Genomic DNA, 13,271 nt, shown 5'->3' on the forward strand with positions numbered 1-13,271 from the left:
AAGTTCATCACAAACCTCCTGTAGTACCCAGCTAAGCCCATGAAACTGCGAACTTCTGTCACATTAGTCGGTGTAGGCCAATTCACAATTGCCTCTATCTTCTGCGGGTCCACTGAAATTCCTTCCTTGTTGATCACATGCCCTAAGAAAACAACCTCATCTAACCAAAACTCACATTTCTTTAATTTAGCAAATAGTTTTCTTTCCCGAAGTATTTGTAAAATAGTCCTCAAATGATGTTCATGTTCAAGTCTATCTCTAGAGTATATCAAACTATCATCGATGAAGACTACAACAAACTCATCAAGGTAGTTTTAAAAATTCTATTCACTAAGTCCATAAATGCTGCCGGAGCATTAGTTACCCCAAATGGCATAACAAGAAACTCAAAATGACCATACCTTGTTCTGAATGCGGTTTTCTCAATATCCTCTGCCTTAACCTTCAGCTGATGATACCCGGATCTCAAATCAATCTTAGAAAACACCTGTGATCCCTGCAATTGGTCAAATAAGTCATCAATACGGGGCAAGGGATATTTGTTCTTTATCGTTACCTTGTTCCATTCCTGGTAATCAATGCACAGGCGCAAGATACCATCCTTCTTCTTTACAAATAACGCTGGTGCACCCCAAGGCGAAGTGCTAGGACGGATAAACCCTTTATCAAGAAGGTCTTGCAACTGTTCCTTTAATTCTTTCATTTCGGCAGTAGCCATTCTGTAGGGAGTTTTAGAAATAGGCTGGGTGCCTGGCACAGTCTCAATAGTAAACTCTATCTCCCTATCTACCAATTCCCCTGGTAATTCATTCGGAAACACATCCGGAAATTCTCTAACAATAGGAATGTTATTCAATTCAACATTCTGGGATTGTTCAGACAGTACATAGCACAAATAACCCTGGCACCTTTTCTTGATCAGTTTACATGCTTTCATTGCAGATATCAAATAAGGTGGAGGCACTACCCCATTAACCACAAACACAATCCCTTTCTGCTCTGGTGGGTTAAATACAACCCTTTTTGTCACACAGTCTATGGTGGCACAATACTTGGTCAACCAATCCATGCCCAAAATCACATCGAAATGTCTAAAGTTCAAAGGCAACAAATCTACATATAGGGTAGCATCTTCAATATGCATGTCACAAAACCGATATATGGATTCACATAACACAGATTCCCCCGATGCAGCAGACACACATAACAAATATGGCAATGACTCTAGGGGTCTATTCCGTCTAGATGCAAATGTACATGTCACAAATGAGTGTGTTAATCCAGAATCAATTAATACAAAGGCATCCTGATTACATATTGAAATAGTACCTGAGACGACTGCATTGGCATTCTGTGTATCGCCCGAAACAAGCGCAAAAACTCTCCCCTGTCTTACGATATACCCGGTAGTAGTGGGTCTCAAAGTATTTCCCGGCTTTGGAACTGATGCAGTTGAACTAGCTGCTAGTTTCCCACTATTCTGATTACATTCTCGGGCTATGTGCCCTTGCTTCCCATATTTGAAACAGGCTCCTGATGCACGGTAACAGACTCCACGGTGCCTTTTGCTACAGATATTGCGCATGGGAGCTGTGTCTCGGGAAGAATTTGAAGCAGTTGAGGAGCCCGTGTTTTTCTTTTTCAGAAATTTCTTCTTCGAAAAGAAGCCTTGCCTTTTGTTGCCTTTCCATTCTGTTACTAGCTTAGCTTGTCTAGCTATGTTAGCCTTTGATATGATGGCCCTGTCTAGCACCCCAATGTAGGTCTCCAGCTTTAGGACATTCACCTTCTCTAGGATGTCACTGCGGAGTCCACCTTCAAAATGTCTTGCCTTCTTATAGTCTGTGTCAATTACATGTGGTGCAAACCTGGCCAATTCAGTGAACTTGGCCTCATACTCAGCCACTGTCATGCTATCTTGCTTGAGTTCCATGAATTCCGCTACTTTTCTATCCCGGACGCATTGTGGAAAGTACTTGTCACAGAATATTTCTAGAAACTTTACCTAGTCAACATCCTTATGATTTTCTCGCATCAACATCCACCATCTTCTTACTTCGTCTTCTAGCATAAAAGTGGCTAGCAGCACTTTCTGAGTCTCTAAACAGGGGAACACTTCAAATAGTTTCTCAATGCCGAGGACCCATGCTTCGGCTTTCAACGGATCTAATCCCCTGTGGAACTGTGGTGGTTTCATTTTCTTGAAGTCCTTGGTGAAAGCTATAATCCGGTCATCATTCTGATTATTTGGCACGGGTGGTGCCGGAGGTGGAGGTGGCGGGTGTGGTTGCTGCCACTGTTGTTGCCACTCCTGTTGTTGTCTCAAAGCTTCTGCCATTTCTTGGATCAGTCTTTCCATTCTGTCTATTCTGGTAGTAGAGGACTCCTCTATCTCATCACCTCTGGTTCTCACCATCTGATTAAGCTTGCATTATATTTTATACAAAAAGTACAAAAGTATGCACATACTAGGAAGCACATACATTCAGATAACTTGCAATGCAACTAGTTCACAACTTATAACATATAATTGTTCATATCAAAACATTTAGGCATATAATCAATGCTTCCAAATTCATATTTATCACATGAATTCATCCTAGATCTTATCTAGACGCTTATTACTCTTTTTGGACAAGTGTGTGAGTTATTAACTCGTGCTCTGATACCACTCTGTCATGACCCGAACCCGCCCCTATGTGTTAAGGACATAACCGGCCAGTAATCCTGAGATTACCTACGGCCTCAAACCTTAACAGACATAACTCATAAGAGTAAAGGGGCCAAACGGAAGCAAAAATTTAAAACTTTGTCCATAGAGCCGTGCTTATATGCACTCAAAACAAACCATGCACATATACGTTAATAACCCACAACAAGTACAGTATCACAAAATCCTTTACAGACAGGATCATCCAAACTGAGTCAACCCTTATCAAAACTATATACAGATGTACACAAAGTCCTTGCCAACAAGACAAAATATAATTACATAACAAAATGGCAAGGATGGGTCTCGCACGTGAGACACAAGGATGACTCTCCAGAGCTCATGTTGTTCCTGGCAGACTTCACCGGTGCTGGGTTTGGACTTCCCTTGGCCCACCTATAAACACATAAATGACCGTGAGCGATAGCCCAGTGAATAATATCGAATACATAAGTTACATAAGCAATATGAAGAACAACATGCTTCGAACGGCCTTGGGCCCAATGCATATTTCTGCTTAACATATTATACTTATACAAAATTCAGATCAAATGACTGTAGTTCTAAACATACTGGCCTTTGGCTCAATCAGATTTCCATTCATGTCAAAACGGCCTTCGGCCCGTTCATTTATGTCAGAACGGCCTTAGACCCATTCATTTTTGTCAAAACGGCCTTCGGTCCATTCATTTATGTCAAAACGGCTTTCGGCCCATACATTCGTGTCGGAACGACTTTAGGTCCATTCATTTATGTCAAAACGGCCTTCAGCCCACTCATTCATGTCAAAACGACCTTCGGTCCATTAATTTCTATCAAAACGACCATCGGTCCATTAATTTCTATCAAAACGACCTTTGGTCCATTCATTTCTATCAAAACGACCTTTGGTCCATTCATTTCCATCATGTCAAACTTTTGTTCACAATTCCAATTAGCAACTCATAAAGCTTATAAGGGAAATAAACAATTGGACATTGACAAGTTTTCAATTATCGATATTACTCATAGTGATCGGCTTGTGAATTTGCCCTGGAGCTTGACCCTACACATTTCATGAACACAAAAGGGGTCACTAACAGTTCAATCCGTTCTTTGATTCACATATTCCTCTTTAGGCTTTATTCTTATCTCATTAACTCATTTACAATGCTTAACATATGCCTAAGAGTACTTACAAGTGAAAGAGAACGGAAAACGAAACACAGAACGAGCATACAAAATTTCAGAGAACAGGGTCCCCGCTCGAGCGTCAATTTCCCCACTCGAGCGGACCCTTAAGGCCTACAAAGGTACTGGTTGCATGAAAAATACACTCGAGCGTGGAATAGAGCACTCGAGCGGAAGGCCTGTCTATAAAAACTCCCTGCTCGAGTGTGATATATACCGCTCGAGCGAACATCCAACTCTGCAAAAAGTGCTGGGAGCTCGATTTTCCTGCTCGAGCGACTCTTCCCATGCTCAAGCGAACATCAAAAATCTGAGTTTTCCAGATTGAGTTCTTGAGCTCCAATTCGAATTTCAACAAACAAAACATGCATGTTATGGCTCAAATCTCAAATATAGTTATGCTAACATGCCATAAACACCAAAACACATTACAATGGAGCCCAATTCACAATTAATCCACATGTATGCCCCAATCTCCCATCAACTCATTCTAATACAAACAAAATCATACATTCAAAGCTCATATCTTAATTATTCAAACATGCATGCTAATCTTGATTTCATTTCCATCCCAAACAATGCAAATGGTGTTCATTCTCATGGAATACAACAAAAGCATGCTTGCATGTAAGATTTAACACCTTTATTTCCATGTTCAACTCAATACATGCTAGATTATGCATTTCCACAACAATTATATACATGCATGCCTTCATTGACCTTCAATTGAACACAAGCAACTCAATTCCCTTACATTCAAACTAATTCATGCTCTTGATCATCTATTAAACTTGAATTCACAAGATGATGACTATAAATGCATGAATCACTCACAAAGGAGCTTTAATCTTCCCAATTTAGCAATACTTGAGCTTAATCTCCAAAAGGTCCAAGTCTTGAACCACAAATGCAATATTCTCTCCTCTCTCTCTAACAGCCGGCTCTCTCTCCCTTTCTCAAGTTTTGATCAGCCAAAATGAGGTCATAGGAGAGAATGGGAAGTGTAGTGCTCAAATACAACAAACCCCACTAGCCACAATTAAAAATATTAACAATTTGAGCATAATGCCATTAAATAAATTAATTTAATCTGACCCGAATCAATTTTCAATTAAATTTCACCGTAGGCTCTAAAAATTATGCTAATCACAATGGCGTAATCAATTTCGGGTTCCGTGACCAATAAGGCCCTCAATTTAATTTCCAAAGCAGATTATTCAGACAGGTATTCCTACGGTAAACAGATAGAATTCCAAAATCACATATATTCACATAATGACACACAAAATCATATCAAAACATATAATCACATACGTATTAGGGACCAATTAACATAATACAGAATAGGGGTATCACATTTTGGTTTTTAAAAATATAAGTTAGGCAGTCCTGAACCCAACCTATTATTTACTTGTCAAAGTTGATGGGCGTGAGCTTTGTTAAAGCATTCAATTCAAAATCAATTGATTATGAGTGGAGAGAGGTCCTTATCACAGTAATGTTATTGTTAGTTATTTGCTTGGATATTACCAATTGGACCCACATAAATTGAAATTAAAACCTTCCAAGACTAAATAAATGAAATTGATAATTTAAGAATGAAATAAATAAGATTGTGATAAAATTATAATTATCTCCAAAAAAAAAAAAGAAAAAAAAAAACAAGGAAGTGTTTGTTACTTAATATTTATAACACAAAATTAATGACAACAAAATAAAAATATTTGCACTTATTTGTCTAATCATTTTTAAAGAAAAGTCAATCTAACCACGGTTAATTGGTGAAAAATCTATTCCTATGGAGTTATATGTTGTTTAATCCAGGGTTTAATTTTATTTATTTATTTTGATAAGAAGGACAAGGGTTGAAAAATCACCGGCGCTGGAAAAGTTTTCGAAAAATTGATCGGAAAAGTAGTCGGCGACTAGTGGCGATGAGGTAGACAAATATGTGACGTTAAATAGATAGGTCTCACATGTACAAATATGTAGATATTTCAACATATAGTTAGACAGACAGGTGGCATTTTCAACAGATAGATAGATAAGTAAGATTTAAAGAAATATGTGTTTTTTTAGACAAATAATGTCCGTTTAGCACAAAATTTAAGTTTGGGCCTATTGGCCTAAAATTTTCAGAACTGGACCTTTGGCGTAAGTGCCCATATAACTACACCAATTTTATAAAACTCATTGCATTTTTTACAAAACCTCAAAAATTATAATTGTAATTTCTCTACAAAAAATTACATGGCGCAACTGAAGAACCATTCATAGTGGAGTTAGACAATACACTAACCATAGAAGAGAAGACAGTCAAAAATACATTATTATTGTAAGTTTCGTATTGGAAAATATTTGACTATTTCTCAATGATTCTTTTAATCAGTTATTAATTAACAATTTTGATAATTTGATTATTGTATAGCAGGATAATTATAAATTTTATTTTTTCTGTCAACTCTATTAAATGACAGAAACTGACAAGTATATTTGCAATTTCCAAAATCACAATGGACAGTCTGTATTTGAAAAATAATCTACAAGATATACATATGTATACATTTTCCTTTTTGACAAAACTTAAAAATGATAATTTTAATTGACCGAATAAAGATGCATATGGGTGCAGTAGAACCATTCATCATGGAATTAAACAACAAGCTAACTGGGCAAAATGACACTATTATAACCTTTGAATTAAAAACTGTTAGACAATTTCTCAATCACTCCTAATGATATATTATATATAGAGATATAGATACGTATGCCACGCTAGCTTTGTCACCTCATTTCAAGCACATGGACATAGTTTGCATGGACTGGCCATTATTATCTGGTCCAAACAAGTGTCTTTTGCAATTATTAATGTAGAAGAACCAATTATAAGAACTAGTGAGCGTGAGACCATTAAGCTCATATAACAGATAAGCAAACACCAAGAATATTTGTAAAACTTCAAATTCAGAGTTTTTTAAGCCTGGTCACTATGAAGGGTGTAAGAATAAAAAATAATGAATAAACCGTCTCCGGACGCTTTTTTCCATGAAAACTATGATAAAAATTATCCTATTTAGCATTACAGATAGGTTTAGCTAACAAAAACAAAATTTACAAGTTTAGAACCCATTATGGAGGTTTGGCCCCTCAAAAAAATAAGAAACTATCAATGGCATGACAAAACTTTATAAATTTAGTTCTCCTACAATCACAACCTTATACAAGTAACTGTATTTAATTTAAAGAATAAAAAAAAACATTGTCCTACTCCACCTGAAAATTGTAACTTTATTTTTAGGCAATGCACCCAACGATGCCTAGGCTCCCCCCTATAGATAAATCCAATTGTTCATTCCACATTAAGCCAAAAGGTTTTTCCTTCATCTAAAATCATTGAATTACCTTACTCTATAGCTGTTGTGAATAAAATTCAATAAATAAAAATAAAAATAAAAGTTGAATTTCTCAATATTTGATTGTTGGACATTTCCACAAATTTGCCTATAATTCAGCAAAACATCAGTAAATTTGATACCAGAATTGCATGACAGAAAACAAAAACCCATTCCCTGCTTCAACAGTGTAGTTCTCATCATTTGATTGTTGGAAATCTACCCTTAATTATAATTCAAATACATAAATTCAAGTACATACACACACTCACAAACATACAAAGAGAATCTAAAAAGACAATACCAGCTTGTCGTGGCTGTCTTTCTTGAGTTCCCATCAATACGAAGCATAGTGCTGGCCTCACTGTAAAATTGGGGAACAAAATCTGGTTGTTGCTGAAGTACTTGGTAATATTGTCCAACAAAATACGTCCCAACTTGAAATCAAAAGACCCATCTTTTTAGAGAGAGAAAGAGTAAATATATATAAATAAAGAGAGAGAGAGAGAGAGAGAGAGAGAGAGAGAGAGAGAGAGAGAGAAGACCTGAGCAGTAGTGACGGGTAGGTGAAACGGAGTAGCCATGACGACTCTTGAGGGGCTCTAAAACCCTAGAGCTCCAATCAAACCCTAGATCGGCAATGCAGTGGCGAGTCCATTATAATCGTCATCGTCCTCCTCATCATTCACGCTCTCCACTAAACTATCCTCACCATCATCTTCTCTATTACTCCCGTGAATCAACCTATCTCCTATCCTCCTCTTGCTGCGACTCAACCGATCTCGATCCCGGTCCCTGTTTCAACCAAATCGATTCAAGAATCGATGGATCTGAATCGATGGAACTCCTAATCAATGGATCTGAACAAGTAATCAAAATCAAACCTGGTGAATCTCTCAAGGAGAATGAAGAGGGACAGAGATAACCCTAGATCTTGGACGGTGATAGAAAACAAGAAGAGAGAGAAAACAAGAAGAGAGAGAAATAAAGAGAGAAAGCAAAATGATGGAAAGACAAATGGAGATTGAGGGAGACGAAGCATGGTATAAAGTGGAATACGTGTCTTTTAATTTTACTTTATGTCTTCCACAGCATTTTTGAATAAACGTTGTCTAACAAACGTGGTTATAAGCAATTATTGTTGTAGTGAGAGTCCAATTTACTTTCCTTCGGAAGAGTCTTAAGTCCTTCGGAAATATAATGACGAATTCAAATCTATCACTGAAGTAGTTATTAGAATGGGGTTTAGTTGTTGAAGAACTGTTCATCCTTGAATTAAATGGTGAATGAGTAAAAATGTTACCCATTGAGGACTTGGTAATTCTTCTCTCGTTGGCATTGGAAATTACTTTATTAAAAATTCAACTACTCTTATCTATCTAAATCTCTAAATAGACAGACTTTCCATGCTTAGATATCTATCTCCTTCTTCAAGCAATTAGGCATAGACATTCCAATATCCTTTCAAGAAAAAAAAAACAACAAAAAAAAATAAATAAAAAGAAAAAGAAAAAGCTTGTACAATTTTGTATATTTTTGTTTCTAGTCATAAAAATGGGCACTCACTTTATCCTTGTAACCATAGCCATCATGGCCTTGGTTTCTACACTTGTCTCTACTTTAGACCCTATTCCTCTACAGGACTTCTATGCTACTACCAATAACTCTGCTAGTATATTTTATACTAATCACTATCTCCCAACATTGTGCCTTCCAACTTTTTGGCTTTTTGACTAAAATATGATGTAAAAAAAAAAAAAGAAAAAAATAAAGGGATTTTTATTGATAAATCCATTTTAGAGTTGTTGTAACCCATTAGGTCAACAGAGGATTAGTATAGCCTGATTAGTCCCGTGTATTTATCTTTTTATTCCATTAGATCTTTTTTCCTCATTTTATTATTTTCAATGGACTATTATGACCTTATGTATATTGTTGATACACATAACAGAGACGTTTCCTTATTTTTTTGTTCATTCTATTTTGGTAGTTTGTTGTATTAACGCTTTTCGTTATGATTGTGATTCGGTTGGATACGTTTCAATTTTATTGGCTTGTTTAAAAGGTTGGTGTGTGCTAGGGTTTCATTGTTGTCGTTGTGGCTCGTTCGAACGGTATTCGGTTGTGACATTGTTTGGAGTATGACTAGTTCAAATCAATCATTTTTGAGGTAAAGGACAAGTGTAGGATTCGATGATCAAGGTTAGTATCATTTTGGTGTTGAATGCATGTTCAGTTTATGTTTTGATTTATGTGATGGATTGGATGCTATGGTGTTTGAAGGATGTGGATTAGATGCTCTGTTTTTTTTTTATTTATATGCATTTTGCGTGGCTCTATGAGGTAATTCGGATTAAGTGAACAATGTGGATGTTCACATCTCATTGGTAACGATGATGGTGATATTTTCAGTAAGGATTTCACAGTGTAAAATATACATATAGGCATATACGTTGTGTATGAATGTATGTTCTTTTTGTGTTATGTGTTGATGTATGTGGTAATGCAAGTGCATTTTTGATGAGTTTTTTATGCTTGCTTAGTGTGGATGTTCACATCTTATTAATATGAGGTTATAGAGGGTTGCATGCATGTTGTGTACTGTGACCTCATTTTGGTGGTGTGATTTTGAACTTGTAAAATGTTTTATGTTGTGCAAAGATGGTGGTAGTAGTTTTCATTATGGATTTAGCACTGGAATTTTACACATAGGCATTTAGTTTGCACAATGTAAATGTTCATATAGTATAGATTATTGTATGTATTGTTGTTCGTATGGTTGTTACATGGTTGTTGAATTTTGTTTTGTTGTGTTTTTACAGGAGATGGATACCTTTATGATGTTGGTGTGCACATATGGTTGCAGTGCAACTGTAATAAATGTGGTTTGCGCATTGTGTTATTCACGTTTGGTGGAGTGTTTGTGTAAAAAATGAGACAAGTTGTCTGCTTGTTCTGTTTCATTGTTCTGTCAACTACCTAGGATTAATAGGTGTGATTTGGACAATGACGAAGAATTTCAGAACATGCTGTCGCTTGCCAAATCAATGGGGTTACACCATGTAGTGGTTGTCGTTGATTTGAAAAGTGGTATTGGTCAATCGAGTAACTCTGGATCGTTGCGTATGGGGGGTGAGGAAGAAATTGATGCACTCTAGAGATTTTGCCACCATAAGGAGAAGGTGTTGTTGTCAGCCCCTTGGGCAAATAGTATTACACATGTGGGACAACGGTTTGTTGGAGGTCCACAAGAATTTCATGATGTTTTATGTAAGTATGCAATCCAATGCAGGTTTCAGTTTACGTATGTCAAGAATGAGACAATAAGGGTTATTACGGTGTGTGCGATGCGTGAGGAGAGAGGTTGCTTGTGGGCTATACATTGTAGAGCACAACGAGCAAATGGTTTTTTCTATATCTAAAGATTCAATGATGTGTATAGTTGTGGTATGGATGTCCGAACATCAACGAATCCGAGAGTTAGTTCTAATTTGGTGTCGAGTACTATATCTGAAATTGTGAGGGACAAGTCATTGACTCGGCTGTGTGAGGTGGTGACTATTTTGAAGAAGGATTATGGGCTAGATGTGAGTTACCATGTGGTATGATTGGGCATGGAGAAAGCAAAGGCTGTTATTCATGGAGATCACTCATTATCGTTTGATCAACTGAGGTGGTATTCAGATACTATGATACGCTACAATCCGGGGAGTTATGCCAATATTGACTATGACGCGAGTAGTCAACAGTTTTGTTGTTTCTTTGTATTATTCGATGCGTGTATTTCTGGGTACAATTCTTGTCAGCCTTTATTATTCCTAGATGTAACATTCCTTAAAGTAAAGTACAAAGTTCAGTTACTTGCGGCAACAACGAAAGATGGAAACAATGGCTAGTATTTTTTTTTAGCTGTGTATCCATGTAAATATTCACATTCAACAGCATAGCGTGGATATATGACTGATCATTACACAGTGTGAACATTCACATGCCCTGTTTGCTTTATAGTGTTTTTGTAAACTACTTGTGTTAATATTCACATTAGAATATTGTGATCAGTTTGTTTAAAGGTGTTGTGTTGTAGGTCTATTCCCTGTTGCATTTGCAATTGTTAATTTAGAGACCATGACCAATTGGTCGTGGTTCTTGCACGAACTTGGGAAAGTTGTTGATGGTAAACGTCAAATTACTTTTATTTCGGACCGTAATCTTGTTCTGTTAGAAGCAATGCCGAAGGTATTCCCATCGGCTCACCACGATTATTGCTTACAACACTTGAAGAACAATTTAAGAGACTGGATAAAGGGAATTGATAATGGATTTAGGGACCACCTGATTAGTAGTTTGGGTGACTGTGCTTATGAGCCAATTGTGGTAGGGTTCCATGAAAAGCTTGAGAAATTAAAAAATGAGGGTAAACAATAAGCACATAATTTTTTCGAGGAGTTGGCATCTGAGCACTGGGTGAATTCATACTTCAGGTAATAATAGTTTTCTAATGTATTCCATTTGTCAAGTTTAGAATGGTAGCGATGTGAAATTTCAGTTATGTTTTATAGCGATGTGAAATTTCATTTTCAGTTTCGAAGATATTAAATTCAGTATTATACAATGTTTGTGATGTTGTGTAAGGGCATGCGTTATGGGGAGATGACATCCTATCACTCGGATGGTGGACACAATTCGTAATTAGTTGATGCGGCAAATGTATGCGTGGCGTGGCCAAGCAAACAAGTGGAATGAGCTTATTTGTCCTACATTCGAAACAATACTTTCTTAATTCGTTCAACGATAGCAGGTTAGCACAGCCAATGAGAATGTGTTTGAGGTTCATTCAATACCATCTATTACAGTTGATATTACAAGGCATACGTGTTCTTTTTTCAAATGGCAAATCAATGAATTCCCATGTGATCATGTTGTTATTGCTATTCAGAAGAACTGCTACAATCTCAATGATTGTGTGGAACATTACTTTCATGTAGAGAAGTATTGTGCAGTCCACTCGGGTGCCATATTCCCTATACTGTTGGTTGAAAAGGCGCCTTTTGATCCCACGAACTTTACAATATACCCACCAACTGTAAAAAGACCACCCGACAGGCCAAAAAAGAATAGTATCCCATCAAGAGGTGAGAAACTGAAGCAAATAAGGTGCGAGAGATGTGATAAGTTGGGAAGCCACAATTGATAATTATGAAATGAGCCGATATAGGGTGTACATTTTTCATTTTAACATTGTGTTTTACACGGGATTCTTATATTGATTTTTGCAGTAAGATTGTGTTGTGTTAGCAAACATTGTGCTGCAATAAAATTACACTGTGATGTCGTGTAGACAATGTGAACATTCCTGCACAAAATATGTGTATTATAGAACAATTTGGTTTAAGAATCGCATAAATTAACATAACAACACCAAATGTAGATCAAAATGCACAAGTGGCCTATTGGAACATTAATAGATGTCATATCACTGATTTACAATCAATTGTTATTTGTCAAAATGTCAATGCAATTGATATTAACATTCACATCGAGTATTGGTTAGTTTGTAGGTGGACACTCCCCACCTATAGTTTTAATGATGCTCTGTTTTCCTATGATTCAAAAAATTGTGTATTAATAAGTCTCGTAGTCCATACCATTCAGAACTAGTGAGGCTGCCAACAATTTCTTCATGGTATATGTGCGCCAGTATGATGTAACAAACTGCAGGTCTGCAGTCCACCCTGTAAATGCAAAATGGTTATGATTAGCACTTGACATATATGTTTACATAATGGTTATGGAGGCTTTGTACAAAATGTTGTGAGGCTTAAGAGGTGTCGCCCTGCCGAGGACAGACATCAACTGATATGATTGGTTGTGACAGATCTTGGCTTGCGAACTTAGTTCATAGCGGTGATGACTCGCTAATAACGCGCACAACATTTCGATATACTCCCTCTATGTAGGGAATTTCACATTAGGCACCAACGAGCATATGTGTGTGTACA

The 13,271-nt window shown here is 36.8% G+C and overlaps 1 protein-coding gene across 1 annotated transcript; it reads left to right on the forward strand.

The window, feature by feature from the left end:
• The first annotated feature begins 8,826 nt into the window (after positions 1 to 8,826).
• Positions 8,827 to 12,463, forward strand: LOC145821555 (uncharacterized). Its single transcript, XM_082918083.1, has 4 exons — positions 8,827 to 8,944; positions 10,095 to 10,145; positions 11,357 to 11,646; positions 12,071 to 12,463. Exons 1-4 carry the CDS (start codon positions 8,827 to 8,829, stop codon positions 12,461 to 12,463), a joined length of 852 nt encoding a protein of 283 aa, XP_082774209.1.
• Positions 12,464 to 13,271: the final 808 nt, after the last annotated feature.

This window comes from Camellia sinensis, chromosome 1, assembly GCF_055761805.1.
Source record: "Camellia sinensis isolate YWXY chromosome 1, ASM5576180v1, whole genome shotgun sequence".
Taxonomy (NCBI): Eukaryota; Viridiplantae; Streptophyta; class Magnoliopsida; order Ericales; family Theaceae; genus Camellia; species Camellia sinensis.